The following is a 19,144-nucleotide window of genomic DNA, read 5'->3' on the forward strand; positions in this document are numbered from 1 at the left end:
CCAACATGCTGAGCTTGCCAAAGGATAAAATGAAAAAGAAAAGGTGAAGATCACCATGACTCTTGCATAAGGTAGAAGATAATAATAAAGGATAGGCCCTTCGCAGAGGGAAGCAGAGGTTGCCATGCGCTTTTATGGTTGGATGCATAAAATCTCAATGCGAAAGAATGTCACTTTATATTGCCCCTTGTGATATGAACCTTTATTATGCAGTCCGTCGCTTTTATTACTTCCACATCACAAGATGGTATAAATCTTATTTCTCCCACACCAATCAATCATACATATTTAGAGCAATTTTTATTGCTTTGCACCGATGACAACTTACTTGAAGGATCTTACTCAATCCATAGGTAGATATGGTGGACTCCAATGGCAAAACTGGTTTAAGGGTATTTGGAAGCACAAGTAGTATTTGTACTTGGTGCTGAGAATTTGGCTAGCATGAGGGGGAAAGGCAAGCTCAACAAGTTAGAGGATCCATGACAACATACTTTATCTCAGATATAAGAAAGACATAACTCATTACGTTGTCTTCCTTGTCCAACATCAACCCTTTAGCATGTCATATTTTAATGAGTGCTCCCAATCATAAAAGATGTCAATGATAATATATCTATATGTGAAAACCTCTCTTTCCTTATTACTTCCTATTAATTTCAACAATGACCAAAGCTATGTCTGCCATCTCCCAACAACTTTTAATCATCATACCCTTTCTATGTGAAGTCATTACTCTCAATAAGATCAATATGAATTTTTTGTTTCTTTTTATTCTTTTTCTCTTCTCTTTTATTCACCCAAGATCATGGCAAAATAGTCAAGCCCTTGACTCAACACTAATCTTTATTATATATAGCTCACGGACTCAATTACAAAGAGAGATCATAAAGCAAAACTCAAAACTAGATCATGCCATAAACTTTACTCTACTAGATCAAGATACTACTAATAGGATCGAACTAAGAAAAACGGTAAAGATAGGAGTTGTGATGGTGATACGATACCGGGGCACCTCCCCCAAGCTTGGCAGTTGCCAAGGGGAGTGCCCATACCCATGTGATTATATCTCCTTTGTCCGTGAAGAAGGTGGAGGTGTTGTTGGCTTAGTTGATGGCTTAGGCTTCTCCCTTAATTTGCGCTTGCGGACGGCATTTTGATCCCTCAGATCATCAATCTCCCACTCCAGGGTTAATATCTTTTTGCATAGGTCCTGCTTATTTTCCTGCAAGAGACGAAAAGGGATAAACTCGAACTTGGGTTTCTTTACCCTATTAGGGAGACTTGACTTTTTGAACTCCACGTGCATGTCCCCGGGTTGAGGTAATGGTGCTTCATCTTCATCTGAGCTCGTCTCCTCCTTCCCCTTGGGTTCATAGTCCTCTTCTTCCTCCGTGGTCCATCCATCGTGTTCCACATCTCCATAGACCTTGGGATTTACTAAGTAATCGTCCACATAGCTTTCTCCTTCCGAATCCTGGGAAGACATGTTGATTTGATCTGCAACGGGACAGCTCGAAACGAAAACAGAGGATATTTGTGTGATACGGGAGTCAAAACCTTCAGGAGGTTATATAATGAATTTTTACCTACCAAAATACGTAACGTGCAAGAAAACGGAGTCCGGAAGGCACATGAGGTGCTCATGAGGTAGGGGGGCGCGCCCAGGGGGTAGGGGCGCCCACCACCCTCGTGGGGCCCTCGTGTCCTTCCTGGACTACTACTTATTTTTCTAAATATTCCAAAACGGAGATATATTGCCTTAAAAATTATTTTGGAGTCGGTTTACTTATCGTACCACATACCTATTCCTTTTCAGGGTCTGAAACATTCCGAAAAGTGTCCCTTATGTATTCCTCTGGGGTTACGGTTTCAATAATATTGGTTTCAACATTTATGGGATTACCTGAGATATAATGTTTAATTCTTTGACCGTTTACCACCTTCGGATTTGTGCCCTCGAAGTTGTTGATTTTTATGGCACCGGAACGATAGACCTCTTCGATAACGTAGGGGCCTTCCCATTAAGAGAGAAGTTTTCCTGCAAAAAATCTTAAACGAGAGTTGTATAGCAATACATAATCACCTACATTAAACTCACGCTTTTGTATCCTTTTGTCATGCCATCTTTTAACGTTTTCTTCAAACAACTTGGCATTTTCATAAGATTGGGTTCTCCATTCATCAAGTGAGCTAATATCAAATAACCTCTTCTCACCGGCAAGTTTAAAATCATAGTTGATCTCTTTAATAGCCCAATACGCCTTATGTTCTAGTTCGAGAGGTAAGTGACATGCTTTTCCATAAACCATTTTATACGGAGACATACCCATAGGATTTTTATATGCAAGCACCATGAATATTTTTATATTTAATGACATACCCATAGGATTTAACATCATATTTAGCAAGCATTTTACGGAAAGCACCATAATAAAGTGTGAACCACCATTAGTCATTAAATATCCAGGGACTCCAAACCTCGGGAAAATAACTTCCTTAAGCATTTTAATAGAAGTGTTATGATCAGCACTACTAGTTGGAATAGCTTCTACCCACTTAGTAACGTAATCAACAACAACTAAAATATGTGTGTATCCATTAGAGGCAGGAAAAGGTCCCATATAATCAAAGCCCCAAACATCAAACGGTTCAATAATAAGAGAATAATTCATAGGCATTTCTTGATGTCTACTAATATTACCAATTCTTTGACATTCATCACAAGACAAGACAAACTTACGGGCATCCTTGAAGAGAGTAGGCCAATAAAAACCAGATTGCAATACCTTATGTGCAGTTCTATCTCCAGCGTGGTGTCCTCCATAAGCCCCGGGATGACACTTGCGTAGGATCTGTTCCTATTTATGCTCAGGTACACAACGTCTAATAACGCCATCTACTCCTTCTTTATAAAGATGTGGGTCATCCCAAAAGTAATGTCTTAAATCATAGAAAAACTTTTTCTTTTGCTGGTATGTGAAGCTAGGTGGTATAAATTTAGCAACAATATAATTAGCATAATCAGCATACCATGGAGTACTACGAGAAGTACTTATAACATTTAATTGTTCATCAGGAAAGCTATCATTAATAGGTAGTGGGTCATCAATAACATTCTCTAACCTAGACAAGTTGTCTGCAACGGGGTTCTCAACTCCCTTTCTATCAACAATATGCAAATCAAATTCTTGTAGCAAGAGAACCCATCTAATAAGTCTAGGTTTAGCATCTTTCTTTTCCATAAGATATTTAATAGCGGCATGATCAGTGTGAATAGTTACTTTAGAATCAACAATATAAGATCTGAACTTATCACAAGCAAATACAACTGCTAAAAGCTCTTTTTCAGTTGTAGCATAATTTCTTTGAGCATTGTCTAGAGTCTTACTAGCATAATGAATAACATTTAATTTCTTATCAACTCTTTGCCCAAGAACAGCACATACAGCATAATCACTAGCATCACACATAATTTCAAAGGCTAAATTCCAATCAGGTGGCTGAACAACAGGTGCAGAGACTAATGCTTTCTTAAGTATTTCAAATGCTTCTACACAATCATCATCAAAGACAAATGGTATATCTTTTTGCAATAAATTAGTCAGAGGCCAAGAAATTTTTGAGAAGTCCTTAATGAACCTCTTGTAAAATCTGGCGTGACCAAGGAAACTTCTTATACCTTTGATGTCCTTGGGACATGGCATCTTTTCAATAGCATCGACCTTGGCTTTATCAACTTCAATACCTCTTTCAGAAACTTTATGCCCCAAGATAATACCTTCATTAACCATAAAGTGGCACTTTTCCCAATTCAAGACAAGATTAGTTTCTTCACATCTCTGCAAAACTCGATCAAGATTGCTCAAGCAATCATCAAAAGAGGAACCATAGACGAAAAAGTCGTCCATGAAAACCTCACAAATCTTTTCACAAAAGTCAGAGAATATAGCCATCATGCATCTTTGAAAGGTAGCAGGTGCATTACATAAACCAAAAGGCATACGTCTATAAGCAAAAGTACCAAAAGGGCATGTAAAAGTAGTCTTTGATTGATCTCTAGCCGACACAGGTATTTGAGAGAAACCAGAATAACCATCTAGAAAGCAATAGTGTGTATGTTTGCATAATCTTTCTAGCATTTGATCAATAAAGGGTAAGGGGTAATGATCTTTCTTAGTAGCTTTATTTAATTTGCGGAAATCAATTACCATCCTATAACCTGTGATAATTCTTTGTGGAATCAATTCATCTTTATCATTAGGAACAACAGTAATACCTCCCTTCTTAGGGACACAATGGACAAGACTTACCCACTCACTATCAGCAACGGGATAGATTATACCTGCCTCCAGAAGCTTTAGTATTTCTTTTCTTACCACTTCTTTCATTTTAGGATTCAGACGTCGTTGAGGATCACGAACTGGTTTGGCATCTGCTTCCAAATTTATTTTATGTTGACATAGAGTGGGACTAATGCCCTTAAGATCATCAAGAGTATATCCAATAGCAGCATGATGCTTCTTCAGAGTTTTCAATAATCTTTCTTCTTCATGCTCTGAAAGGTTAGCACTAATAATAACAGGATATATCTTCTTTTCATCAAGATAAGCATATTTAAGATTATCAGGCAGGTTTAAGCTCAAACACGGGATCACCCTTGGTGGAGGAGGATCCCCTAAAATTTCAACAGGCAATATGTTTGCAGAATAGGTTCCTGTTTAAAGAATACTTCATCTATTTCCCTTCTTTCATTCATGAACATATCATTTTCATGGTCTAGCAAATAGTGTTCTAAAGGATCACTAGGAGGTACGACAATAGAAGCAAGACCAATAATTTCATCCTTACTAGGTAATTCTTCCTCACGATGTTGTTTACTAAATTTAGATAAATTAAACTCATGAACCATATCATCCAAGCCAATGTAACAACATTCTTTTGCAATCTATCCTAGCATTACAGTGTTCAAGAAGGGTCTACCAAATATAATGGGACAAAAGCTATCTTGGGAGAAGTAAGAACAAGAAAATCAGCAGGATATTTAGTTTTCCCACACAAGACTTCAACATCTCTAACAATTCCAATTGGTGCAATAGTATCTCTATTAGCAAGTTTAATAGTAACATCAATATCTTCTAACTCAACAGGTGCAATTTCATTCTTAATTTCTTTGTATAAAGGTATGCGGTATAACACTAGCACTAGCACCCATATCACATAAGCCATGATAACAATGATCTCCTATTTTAACAGAAATAACAGGCACGCCTACCACAGGTCTATGTTTATCTTTGCACAAGGTTTAGCAATTCTAGCAGTTTCACCTTCGAACTGAATAACATGCCCATCAATATTATCAGACAAGAGATCTTTAACAATAGCAATATTAGGTTCTACTTTAACTTGCTCAGGAGGTGTATAAGTTCTAATATTGCTTTTACGAACAACAGTTGAAGCTTTAGCATGATCCTTTATTCTAACAGGGAAAGGTGGTTTCTCAACATAAGAAGTAGGAACAATAGGATCATTATAAGTGACAGTCTTTTCTTCAACTTTAATAGGTGCAGCTACTTTTACTTCTATGGGAGGATGATATTTAAACCACTTCTCCTTAGGGAGATCAACATAAGTAGCAAAAGATTCACAGAAAGAAGCTACTATCTCAGAGTCAAGTCCATATTTAGTGCTAAACTTACGGAAAATATTGGTATCCATAAAAGATTTAACACAATCAAACTTAGGTGTCATACCTGACTCCTTACCTTCATCGAGGTCCCAATCTTCAGAGTTGTGTTTAATTCTATCCAATAAATTCCATCTGAATTCAGTAGTCTTCATCATAAAAGAGCCAGCACAAGAAGTATCGAGCATGGTGCGATTGTTATCAGAAAGCCGAGCATAAAAACTTTGCATAATTATTTCTCTCGGGAGCTCATGATTGGGGCATGAATATAACATTGATTTAAGCCTCCCCCAAGCTTGAGCGATGCTTTCTCCTTCGCGAGGCCAGAAATTATATATATAATTGCGATCACGATGAACAAGATGCATAGGGTATACTTTTGATGAAATTCCCTTTCAATCGTTTTAGTCATGATCTCATATCATCACCCTCCATGTCAATGCATCTCCCCCCCCCCCCCCCCCAAACACCCCCCCCCCCCCCCCCCCCCCCCCCCCCCCCCCCCGCCCCCCATCACTAGCCTATACCATATCAATGTGTCTCCCTTCAAAGATAAAGGGAAGACCTTCTTCTTAGCAACATCATCGGGTATACCTGCAAGCTTAAATAATCCACAAACTTCATCCACATATATTAAGTGCTCATCAGGATGCTTTGTTCCATCTCCTGTAAAAGGGTTAGCTAGCAGTTTTTCCATCATACCCGAAGGAAATTCAAAAGGAGTTTCATTTTCAATAGGTTCAGTAGGTTGAGGAGCAACTCCTTTGCTCTACTGGACGGGGTGAAGATACCCTGAACAAGCCCCTCAGAGAATTACTTTCCATAGTAACAAGTGACAGTAAATTTCAGCACACTATATAAATTTTTCCTTACCAAATTCCACCTACCAAAGGCGCTACACTCCCCGGCAATGGCGCCAGAAAAGAGTCTTGATGACCCACAAGTATAGGGGATCTATCGTAGTCCTTTCGATAAGTAAGAGTGTCGAACCCAATGAGGAGCAGAAGGAAATGATAAGCGGTTTTCAGCAATGTATTCTCTGCAAGTACTGAAATAAGTGGTAACAGATAGTTTTGTGATAAGATAGATTGTAACGAGCAACAAGTAACAAAAGTAAATAAAGTGCAGCAAGGTGGCCCAATCCTTTTGTAGCAAAGGACAATCCGGAACAAACTCTTATAATAGGAAAAGCGCTCCTGAGGACACATGGGAATATCGTCAAGCTAGTTTTCATCACGTTCATATGATTCGCGTTCGATACTTTGATAATTTGATATGTGGGTGGACCGGTGCTTGGGTGATGTTCTTACTTGAACAAACATCCCACTTATGATTAACCTCTATTGCAAGCATCCGCAACTACAACAAAAGTATTAAGATAAACCTAACCATAGCATGAAACATATGGATCCAAATCAGCCCCTTACGAAGCAACGCATAAACTAGGGTTTAAGCTTTTGTCACTCTAGCAACCCATCATCTACTTATTACTTCCCAATGCCTTCCTCTAGGCCCAAATAATGGTGAAGTGTTATGTAGTCGATGTTCACATAACACCACTAGAGGCTAGACAACATACATCTTATCAAAATACCAAACGAATGCCAAATTCACATGACTACTCATAGCAAGACTTCTCCCTTGTCCTCAGGAACGAACATAATTACTCACAAAGCATATTCATGTTCATAATCAGAGGGGTAATAATATGCATATAGGATCTGAACATATGATCTTCCACCAATTAAACCAACTAGCATCAACTACAAGGAGTAATCAACACTACTAGCAAACTACTAGCACCAATCCCGGACTTGGAGACAAGAATTGGATACAAGAGATGAACTAGGGTTTGGAGATGAGATGGTGCTGGTGAAGATGTTGATGGAGATTGCCCTCTCCCGATGAGAGGAGTGTTGGTGATGACGATGGTGATGATTTCCCCCTCCCGGAGGGAAGTATCCCCGACAGAACAGCTCTACCGGAGCTCTAGATTGGATTCGCCAAGGTTCCGCCTCGTGGCGGCGGAGTCTCGTCCCGAAAAGTTCCTTCTTATTTTTTTCTCATCGAAAGACTTCATATAGGAGAAGATGGGCGTCGAAGAGCCACCAGGGGGCCCACGAGGTAGGGGGGCGCGCCCTAGGGGGGGCGCTCCCCCACCCTCGTGAGCAGGGTGTGGGCCCCCTGGCCTTTATCTTTGGCGAGGATTTTTCTTTATTTATTTTAAGATGTTCCGTGGAGTTTCAGGACTTTTGGAGTTGTGCATAATAGGTCTCTAATATTTGCTCCTTTTCCAGCCCAGAATTCCAGCTGCCGGCATTCTCCCTCCTTATGTAAACCTTGTAAAATAAGAGAGAATAACCATAAGTATTGTGACATAAAGTGAAATAACAGTCCATGATGCAATAAATGTCGATATAAAAGCATGATGCAAAATGGTCGTATCATAGACGTCGGGGTTGTCTACGAAATTTAGCAAAATTAAACTCATAAGACATCCCCTAGACCAATAGTAACAACATCCTTTTTGCAGTCTATTTGGGCATTAACAGTATTCAAGAAGGGTCTACCAAATATAATGGGACAAAAGTCATCTTGTGGGGAACCAAGAACAAGAAAATCAGCAGGATGTTTAACTTTCCCACACAAAACTTCAACATCTCCAACAATCCCAACTGGTGAAATAGTGTCTCTATTGGCAAGCTTAATTGTAACATCAATTTCCTCTATCTCAGCAGGTGCAATATCATGCATAATTTATTTTTATAAGGAATGAGGTACTGCATTTGCACTAGCACCCATATCACATAAGCCATGATAGCAATGATCTCCTATTTTAACAGAAATAACATGCATGCCTACAACAGGTCTATGTTTATTTTTAGTATCAGGTCTAGCAATTCTAGCAGCTTCATCCCAGAAGTAAATAGCATGCCCATCAATGTTATCGGCCAAGAGATCTTTAACCATAGAAACACTAGGTTCAACTTTAATTTTCTCAGAGGGTGTAGGTGTTCTAGTATTACTCTTACGAACCACAGTTGAAGCTTTAGCATGATCCTTTATTCTAGCAGGGAAAGGTGGTTTCTCAATAAAAGCAGTAACAACAGGATCATTATAAGTGATAGTCTTTTCTTCAACTTTAATAGGTGCAACTACTTTTACTTTAATGGGAGGATTATATTAAACCACTTCTCCTTAGGGAGATCAACATGAGTAGCAAAGGATTCACAGAAAGAAGCTACTATCTCAGAGTCAAGTCCATATTTAGAGCTAAATTCATGGAAAGCATGGTATCCATAAAAGATTTAACACAATCAAACTTAGGTGTTATACCTGACTCCTTACCTTCGTCGAGATCCCAATCTTCAGAGTTGCGTTTAATTCTTTCCAATAAATCCCATTTGAATTCAATAGTATTCATCATAAAGATCCATTACAAGAAGTATCGAGTATGGAGCGATTATCGAGAGAAAGCCGAGCATAATTTTTTTGAATAATAATTTCTCTTGAGAGCTCATGATTGGGGCATGAATATAACATTGACTTAAGCCTCCCCCAAGCTTGAGCGATGCTTTCTCCTTCGCGAGGCCAAATATTATATAGATAATTACGATCACGATGAACAAGATGCATAGGATAAAACTTCTGATGAAATTCCAATTTCAATCGGTTGTAGTTCCATGGTCCCATATCATCACATAGCCTAAACCATGTCAATGCCTTTCCCTTCAAAAATAAAGGGAAGACCTTCTTCTTGATAACATCCTCGGGCATACCTACAAGCTTAAATAATCCACAAACTTCATCCACATAGATTAGGTGCAAATCGGGATGTAATGTTCCATCACCTGTGAAAGGATTAGCTAGCAGTTTCTCTATCATACGCGAAGGAATTTCAAAGCAAACATTTTCAGTAGGTTCAGTAGGTTGAGGAGCAACTCTTTGCTCTACTGGTCGTGGTGAAGATACCCCGAACAAGCCCCTCAAAGGATTATGTTTCATAGTAACAAGTGACAGTAAATTTCAGCACACTATATAAATTTTTCCTTACCAAATTCCACCTACCAAAGGCGCTTCACTCCCCGGCAACGGCGCCAAAAAAGAGTCTTGATGACCCACAAGTGTAGGGGATCTATCGTAGCCTTTTCGATAAGTAAGAGTGTCGAACCCAACGAGGAGCAGAAGGAAATGATAAGCGATTTTCAGCAAGGTATTCTCTGCAAGCACTGAAATTATCAGTAACAGATAGTTTTGTGATAAGGTAATTTATAACGGGTAACAAGTAATAAAAGTAAATAAGGTGCAGCAAGATGGATCAATCCTTTTTGTAGCAAAGGACAAGTCTGGACAAACTCTTATATAAAGGAAAGCACTCCCGAGGACACATGGGAATTATCATCAAGCTAGTTTTCATCACGATCATATGATTCGCGTTCGGTACTTTGATAATTTGATATGTGGTTGGACCGGTGCTTGGGTACTGTCCTTCCTTGGACAAGCATCCCACTTATGATTAACCCCTATTGCAAGCATCCGCAACTACAACAGAAGTATTAAGGTAAACCTAACCATAGCATGAAACATATGGATCCAAATCAGCCCCTTACGAAGCAATGCATAAACTAGGGTTTAAGCTTCTGTCACTCTAGCAACCCATCGTCTGCTTATTACTTCCCAATGCCTTCCTCTAGGCCCAAACAATGGCGAAGTGTCATGTAGTCGGCGTTCACATGACACTACTAGAGGGGAGACAGCATACATCTCATCAAAATATTGAACGAGTACCAAATTCACATGACTACCTATAGCAAGACTTCTCCCATGTCCTCAGGAACAAATGGAACTACTCACAAAGCATATTCATGTTCATAATCAGAGGGGTATTAATATGCATAATGGATCTGAACATATGATCTTCCACCATGTAAACCAACTAGCATCAACTACAAGGAGTAATCAACACTACTAGCAACCCACAGGTACCAATCCGAGGTTTTGATACAAAGATTGGATACAAGAGATGAACTAGGGTTTGAGATAAGATGGTGTTGGTGAAGATGTTGATGGATATTGACCCCCTCCCGATGAGAGGATCGATGGTGATGGTTTCCCCCTCTCGGAGGGAAGTTTCCCCGGCAGAACAGCTCCGCCGGAGCCCTAGATTGGTTCCGCCAAGGTTCCGCCTCGTGGCGGCGGAGTTTCGTCCCGTGAGATTGCTTATGATTTTTTCCTCGACGAAAGACTCCATATAGCCAAAGATGGGCATCAGAGGGCTGCCAGGGGGCCCACGAGGCAGGGGGCATGCTCGGGGGGTAGGGCGCGCCCCCACCCTCGTGGATGGTGGGTGGCCCCCCTCTGGTACTTCTTCCATCCAATATTTTTTTATATATTCTGAAACGTGCTCCCGTGAAGTTTTAGGACTTTTGGAGATGTGCAGAATAGGTCTCTAATATTTGCTCCTTTTCCAGCCCAGAATTCCAGCTGCCGGCATTCCCCCTCTTCATGTAAACCTTGTAAAATAAGAGAGAATAGACATAAGTATTGTGACATAATATGTAATAACAGCACATAATGCAATAAATATCGATATAAAAGCATGATGCAAAATGGACGTATCAGGCCGCCTCGCGGAGGAAGTGGTGGTTGGCCTCCACCTCCACCTCCGAGTGGATGGAGTTGAGGATGGCTTGTTGCTCCGCTGCCTCCTCCACCTAGGTGAGCTCGAACTCCGTGAGCGCGTCCTCCATCCCGAATTCAGCATGGACTTGTGTTGGTGCCTCCTCCTCGTCCGACGGTGGCTCCTTCGACACCTCCTACAGCGGTGCCATCAACTCCACCCCCACACTTCCTCCTGCTTCGGCGTATCCACCTCCATGTACGTCGACGCCTCCTTGTCGGGACTATACGTCGTATCCGAAGGCAGACCGACCGCAATGCTATGGCGCAATGCATGGAGCGGGCCTCCGCCATGGCCCGCATCTCCGCCTGGATCTACGCACGTTGCTTCGGCATGAGCAGCCTGTAGTAGATTATCTTGTTGCGGACCATGGCAACGTCGGTGTTGGCGGACCTCTGAAGAGATGAGAATAGTGAGAGGAGTGGGCAGTGGTGGCACAGACGGGAGGAATGAGAATGAGACGGGTTAGGCTTGCCTCACCATCTATTTTAAATAGCCGGACTTGGTCCCTCAGACGGCACGACGAAGTGGCGGCACCATGAATGCGTCCTCCCCTAAAATCAAAGGAGCCGCCCATCGGACCGATAGGTTTCTGCGTGGGTCTCGCCTGCCAGTCCGAGGTTGCATCCGCGTCCAGGTGCGTCCGACGACCCACACATGGGCTGAATATTTGCTATTTAGAAAAAAACATGACGCAGATGTTGCACAGCGAAAATGTCATCACAATTCCACACACAATCTTATTCTGAAAGCACACTGCCCTCTTTGAAAAGAAATGAAGAGTCTTGATCGACGGAGAGAAATAAATGCATGGCGTTTGCCTTTTTGGATGAGGGAAAAACAAGGATATCCTTTAAACAGCCAAAGGAGCAATCAAGAAAGAACCATTGCTCGTCATTTTTGTCACATCGATGGTGCAAAAGGTAGATAAGAATGGACCAAGTTGCAGTCGAGCGTGTCATGTCACTGGTCGCCATTAACGTACATGAGCTCCATCACGCATATGCTGAATTGAAATGAGAGGTGCACCTGCCATCTCCATTTCCTTTGCCCCGAATCAGTAGGAAAATGAAAAAGAAGAGAAAAACATGTATGTGGTGATAGGTGAGCCTGCTAGGTCTCCGTGCGATCTATGATGACTTTAGGACATCTACAGCCAAGCGCTCCAAACTCGTCTCAAACGCCCGGGCGAACAGTCTGATCATTGATCGGTCACAGAAAAACAACCTAGACGGGCGACTCAAACCAGCCTCAAACGCCCGAACTAATCGACACCCCTCATATTCAGCCCAAATAGGAGGCAGATATGAGGCAGCCCATGCGTGACTTGGCGCGACTCGGCACCCTGCTCCAGGTCATAGCGGTCCCATCTACAACCACCCAAAGCTTCTTCCTCTCTCATCTCTGCACCCAAATTTAGTCCCACCTCGCCACGCGAGACGGACACCGACCGGCTTAAATAGCCGCGCCAGCGGACGGCGGCAAACTTCTCTGTCTTTGCATAGGTCAATCAATTCTCGTTGTGCGAACGAGGTAGCTTGACACTGGATTGCATGTCATCAATTGATGATTTTCATCGAGTGTTAAGTTCATCTCGTTCATATACCTTGATGGGCCTATTGCAATGAAAGAGTTTTTTATGTTGTTCATTGAATTTTATTATTATCTACATCCAAACGGAGCTATGCAAACATCAATGTTCCATTTGTGAATAGTGACGGTATATCTCCCTGACAAAGGATGCAATGATGATTGAAGCTTGTCGCTTCCGGATGACCCGGCTATTTAAGCCGGTCGACTAGCTCCTCATGCGACGAGGTGGGACTAAACATCTAAAACCCGGCTATTTGTTGTTACCACCTGATCAATTCTCACTAAACAGCCCAGCGGTCCCAACATGATCAACGTGCATGTGCTTTGCATGTATTAGGTGTTTCGGATATAGGGTTTGTGGTTGCAAATGACCAAATTTAAGGGCCGTCCGGTCATTGTCCGCGGGCACGTTCGAACGCGTCCACGGACATTTGAGGGGCCCAAAATTACGAGTTGCGGTTGTAGATGCTCTTACTTGGTTCATATTTATATGCTTTAAAATTGAGAGAGAAAAAGCGAACTGGGCCTAGCTCACAAGGTTTGATTTTTTCAGTGGAATCAACTCACCAGGATTCAAGTCATAGACTTAGCACTGGTGCCTGTATTTTTCTGAATTTATTTCAGGATTTTCAGCGATTCTCGTTTACCAGGATTCAAGTCATAGACTTAGCACTGGTGCTTGTATTTTTCTGAATTTATTTCAGGATTTTCAGCGATTCTCGTTTAGTGAGAGGAGACATTCCAGTCAACAATGGAGGCGTCTGTGGTGGCCTGAGCACGACGACTTATCGACTATCTACTACAATTAAGATTTGCCTCGGCTCCGGTAAAAAAAGGGCGACGACAGTGGCGCGCCTTCAACTCGCTCTAATGCTTGTAGTCGTTGCTAAGTGTTTGCTCATCTGGTTGTAATCTTTATTTTTTGTGTTCTTTATAGTACTATTTTGACAGTTTATGAACAGATCAGAAGTCTTTCTCAAAAATAAATAAATCGAAAAGGTAAGATAAGATAACCAAGGCTGCCCGCGCCACCGGCCTTCCAGGAAGCATCGGGAATAATGGGAGTGCAATTTATTTATAAAAAGGGAGGGCAAGAAAAATCAAAAGCTAAGATTCCCAAAAGGAGAAGAATACAAAATGAAAGAGAGAGAACAAATTCACCTTCCAAAAATCGGAAAAGGGGAGGAAATCCGCGCCGCCGCAATACCGCCGCGTGCGCCGGCGCGGAGCCGTGGACTCGTGATCGCCCGCTGAGTCACCATTTTCCCCTTTTACCAACCAGCCAAGCCAGCCACCATCCAATCCCCGCTCCCTGTCTCTCTTCCTCCTCCCTCCCACTACCCGTCTCCCCTCTCCCCTCTGCCCCCAAGCGAGACACACGACACCGACCAGAGGGAGAAAAGTTCCCGATCAAACCCTCGAATCCTCCGCGGCCTCGTGGAAATCCCACCCGCCGCAGCCTCGCCCTCCCCGCGCCGCGGTTCCGGATCAGGAAGGTCCCCCGGCGTATTCTCTCATGGAGCGCGTCTTCTCCGTCGAGGAGATCCCCGACCCCTTCTGGGGCCAGCCGTCGCCGCGGCCGGCGGCCGCTGGAGGGGGCGGCGCGGAGGGCGCGATGAACCGGTGCCCGTCCGAGTGGTGCTTCCAGAAGTTCCTCGAGGAGGCCGTGCTCGACAGCCCCGCCGCAGACCCTACCCCGATGGCCGGTGCTAGCGGGGGCGGGGCCGCGCAGGTGAAGCAGACCGCCGCTGCCGCTGCCTCGGGCGCTGTGGTGGACCCGGTGGAGTACAACGCCATGCTCAAGCAGAAGCTCGAGAAGGACCTCGCCGCCGTCGCCATGTGGAGGGTACGACCGTCAGCTCCTACCATCTTATTAGGCGTTTCGAATACTGCGGCGTGCTCCGAAATGTTTAGCCATTTTATTAGATCGGTCATTGTGGTTACCTTATACTACTAGTAATGTGATCTTATGGCGTCTGTGATCTGCAGAGCTCTGCATTGCCTGCTCGGTTCTAGGAATCTGTAGATGGTATATACTACAATACGACTGCTTCGGTCCCGCCTAGGCTATGATATTGTAGCATCTGCGATCTGGATGGGTTCGGGTAAAATCTGTCTTCATAGTGCATCATCTGTACCCCAAATAACAAAAACAAAGACAAAAACAAAATAGTTTATCCTTATGTGTAGGCATTGGCTAGCATAGAGATCACAGAATGCGTTGCGAGTTTGATGATTCTGTGAATTTCTGACTGTTTGGGCGTCCAATGCGGCCACCATTTTATCACTTTTTGGTGAGTGTTTGGATGCTCAGTTTGAATCCCTGTTGTAAAGCGGATGTGCTTGTGCTTTAGTTGGCTCTTGGCTGATGTCACCTTTATTTGTCTTCTGTCCGTTTCCAGTTTTATGATCAATGAAATTAGCTTATTATGTATATTCTTGGGAATTATATGGGCTTTTGAGTTTTGACTTCAGCACATTAATAATTTGATTTGTTATTTAATCAGAACTTCTCTCCTTGAGTTTCCCCACTAAAGGTGTGTTCTTAAGTTGTTTGTCTTTTCCTATTACTGTTATGATATTGCAACTGTAGCCTTTTCAAAGAAGTAACCCTAAAACACTCAATCTGTGGGGGGGAGACAGCCCCCTGGGGGATTTTTAGAAGGTGATGAACTCCCTTGAACACGCTCATGTGTGGAGCTGGCACTAGACGTGCCGGTGAGGGGGATTTTGTATGCGAGACCCAGGTTTTGAACCCGGGTCAGCTGCCCCACTATAGGAGGCGTTACCTGGAGCTGGATAATGTGTTCGCTTCAAAGAAATAACCCTATATTTTATTTCATTTTTTGCGAGTGAAAAACTTGTATTACTCAACCAGGAAGTTATTACAATCAGTGAGTGCTAGCTCAACTGCAATTGGCGGCCAGATCCAATCCAAGTCATGGTTCTGCCTTCCATTCTAGCAAAATTTGCTAAACTGTAACTAACCTTATTTTGAGATCGGTTAACATGAGTAATACAAGTTTCACATAGAGACATAAGGTGTCTAATTTCTTTGACAAGAGAAGCATAGATAGATCTATCTCGGTCGCGGCCTTGGATCGTCTTCACAGCTACCAGAGAATCAAGCTCAATGGCTATCAGAGACTCACTTCTCTGAAGAGTAAACGACAAACCCTCCATGCAAGAACTCAGCTCTGCTTCCAACGCTTCACGACATGAGAAAAACTGCCTACAAGCAGAGCAGATGATTTGCCCCTGTACATCACATAGCACCATGCCTGAACCAGCGCCATCCATAGCATAGGATCCGTCACAGTTCAGTTTTACCCATCCAATACTTGGAGGTGTCCATTTTATTACTCTATTATACATTGTTATTATATTTAAAAGGACAAGTAAGTTCACGTGCATTTTTTTCATTTTTAATGCATTTCTGTTATTCTGCTCATTTGTAATACTAGCTCGTGTCATTTTCGTCTGCATTTTCATTTTTTAGTGCATTTCTGTTATTCTGCTCATTTGTAATACTAGCTCATGTCATTTTCGTCCGCAGGCCTCTGGTGCCATGCCTCCAGAACGTTTTGCAGCTAATCCGTCATTGCCAAATGCAGATGTTCAGCATATAGGCACTATTAATCCCATAGGAGGTACTTATCTTCTGGTCACATCTTTGAACTAGTTAGGAACCTGCGGTAGGGAATGAACTACCATGCATACCATATTTGCTTAATGATTCTTAAATCTTTGATTTGTTACATCTTTTTTCTGATTATCATAAACATGGAAATATTCTTTTTGAAATGAACAGTGTTAAGTTGTATTTCTTGGAATTTTGTTAAAACATTTGTTTGCTGGATTGCCTGCTGGCAAGCGTGTTTATGCCCTTTTCCCCAGACCTAGGAGGGCACACTCAGTATCCTGTTTTGAGTTCTCGAAGGAAATCATCCTGTTTTTTCCTTGAGCAGATAGACTTCACAGTTTAACTGAGTAGTGTAAACCATAGTTCCCTGGCATCATGCTATGCCATGTTGTGAAACATAAACAGAAAAGCATATTCTGTGATGCTGACATGACATGTCTTGGCTTTTGGACACATATCAGGTAATGTGGTTCCAGTTCAAAACAAGCTAGCTGGTGGCGCAAGTGGGGTATTGGGTCCACAATTGGTACAAAATGCTGATGCCCTTGTAAAGCAAGCCGCTAGCTCTTCTTCGCGGGAGCAGTCAGAAGATGATGATATGGAAGGAGAAGATGAGATCACTGGGAATGGGGCCCCTACTGATCAAAGACTGCGGAGGAGGTAATCACTTTTACCTGCTTGTAATTATATGCACCATCTTGTTGTCTCATCATGCACGAATGCCCTTTTCCCTCAAGTTAGCCCTTTCTTTAGAATTTCCCCCTTGCTTAGCTCTGTCAGTTTCCAGCAGTATCATCATCTCTTTGCCGAGTAATTTGTATGGGTGTTCATATCTTGGCTATAGACATAGCTCATTGCTTATATGCTTTATGATTGTTCAATGGACAAGTAAAGGTTATTTAAAAAAGGTATCCATATCATATTTGTTAGATGACTTGTCTGATACTGACGGAGTGATTGTATCAAGTAGAATAAAAAAGATATGAATGGTCTGCTTAGTACAGGACTGAAAATGATACCACAGTTAGATGCAAGTATGCACAGCGCCCTAGGCGTATAGATTGCAGAACGGCATTTGGGTCTTTAGTAATGTCAAATTATTGAAGCGTACATCATGGTATGCTGGTTTGCACTTCAGTATGTTTTTATCGTGAATAGTGTAACTCCTGATGTTGTGCTGGGGTCTCTCTCCTCTATGACGCTATTGAGCGTCCACTTCTTGGATATTATGCTAGCTTCTTGACTGGTTCCAGGAAGCAATCCAATCGGGAATCGGCCAGGCGTTCAAGAAGCAGAAAGGCAGCTCACCTGAATGAGCTAGAAGCACAGGTCTGATAATTTACAATGTTGTTTGTTGATGGACACATGATACTGAAATTTTTGCCTTATGAAATTTTTGTTGTGGTTGGCTCGTTACAGGTATCACAGTTAAGAGTTGAGAACTCCTCACTGTTAAGGCGACTTGCTGATGTTAATCAGAAATACAATGGTGCTGCTGTCGACAATAGGGTATTAAAAGCAGATGTTGAAACCTTAAGAGCAAAGGTATGCTCCTTTATTACATGCATTTTGTTCTATGCATCTGTGTCTGTTGGATCGGCTGCTTAGGCTTGTTCGAAATGACATTTCCACCTCAGACTGCACGATACCCAGTTTTTAGAGAAAGAATCTGTTGCCACTGTATCCTATAGTCCCTATGTTGGCCATTGTCTGCTCTGAACATACTTACACACCAAATTTCGCAGGTGAAGATGGCAGAGGACTCAGTGAAGCGGGTGACAGGCATGAGCGCTCTGTTCCCTGCTGGCTCCGACATGTCATCCCTCAGCATGCCCTTCACCGGCTCCCCATCAGAGGCCACCTCTGACGCGGCCGTCCCAGACGACCTCAGCGCTTACTTCTCCACAAGCGAGGCCGGAGGTAACAACAGGTACATGCCTGAGATGGCTTCCTCTGCGCAAGAGGATGACAATTTCCTCAACGAGGCCATGGATACCGGCAAGATGGGCAGACCCGATTCGCTGCATCGTGTAGCGAGCCTGGAGCACCTCCAGAAGAGGATGTGTGGCGGGCCGGCTTCGTCCGGATCGACCTCATAGGAGCAGCCAGCTCCTTGGGGCCACGAAGTCGCATGAAATTATTGTTGGGCTATCTTGGTGGTGGATGTTGATAATCCTATGCTATTTGTTCTTTGGCTGTGACCTCTAGTGGCCTCGTCGCTATGTTCCTGAAACACAACAGATTTAGTAAAACTGTACGTTGTCAATGCTGCCGGGTGATTACTTTGGATGGATGTCGTTTCTGGCAGCCTGCTTTAACATATTTTGTCTTCTTTTTTCCGACAAACAGTAAAAGTGAAAGGAAACATAACTAACATCCTCTCCTGTAGAAACTGCAGTAGCCTGAATCGACTCCATAAAATCTTTATACACGGCATAGAAACTGTTCAATGTTTGAACATTGGCAGGAAACGCACCCTGAACTTGGCAAACGTGGCTGAAGATGGCAGGAACACAAAGACTCATAGGAAATGAAAAAAAAA

General features: G+C 42.6%; 1 protein-coding gene across 1 annotated transcript; it reads left to right on the forward strand.

Annotated features, from left to right (window-relative positions):
• The first annotated feature begins 14,183 nt into the window (after window positions 1–14,183).
• LOC125510961 (bZIP transcription factor RISBZ2-like) lies at window positions 14,184–18,868 on the forward strand. The gene is made up of 6 exons (XM_048676246.1): window positions 14,184–14,805; window positions 16,516–16,609; window positions 17,064–17,262; window positions 17,856–17,931; window positions 18,022–18,147; window positions 18,348–18,868. Exons 1-6 carry the CDS (start codon window positions 14,476–14,478, stop codon window positions 18,699–18,701), a joined length of 1,179 nt encoding a protein of 392 aa, XP_048532203.1. The 5' UTR covers window positions 14,184–14,475; the 3' UTR covers window positions 18,702–18,868.
• The last annotated feature ends 276 nt before the right edge of the window (window positions 18,869–19,144 follow it).

Source organism: Triticum urartu, chromosome 5, assembly GCF_003073215.2.
Source record: "Triticum urartu cultivar G1812 chromosome 5, Tu2.1, whole genome shotgun sequence".
NCBI classification, from domain to species: Eukaryota; Viridiplantae; Streptophyta; class Magnoliopsida; order Poales; family Poaceae; genus Triticum; species Triticum urartu.

Coding starts and splice junctions, on each gene's coding strand:
- LOC125510961 (XM_048676246.1), top strand. CDS start 14,476: ATGGAGCGCGTCTTCTCCGTCGAGGAGATCCCCGACCCCTTCTGGGGC. Junction 17,263..17,855: donor GATCAAAGACTGCGGAGGAG/GTAATCACTTTT, acceptor GACTGGTTCCAG/GAAGCAATCCAATCGGGAAT. Junction 18,148..18,347: donor TTGAAACCTTAAGAGCAAAG/GTATGCTCCTTT, acceptor CAAATTTCGCAG/GTGAAGATGGCAGAGGACTC.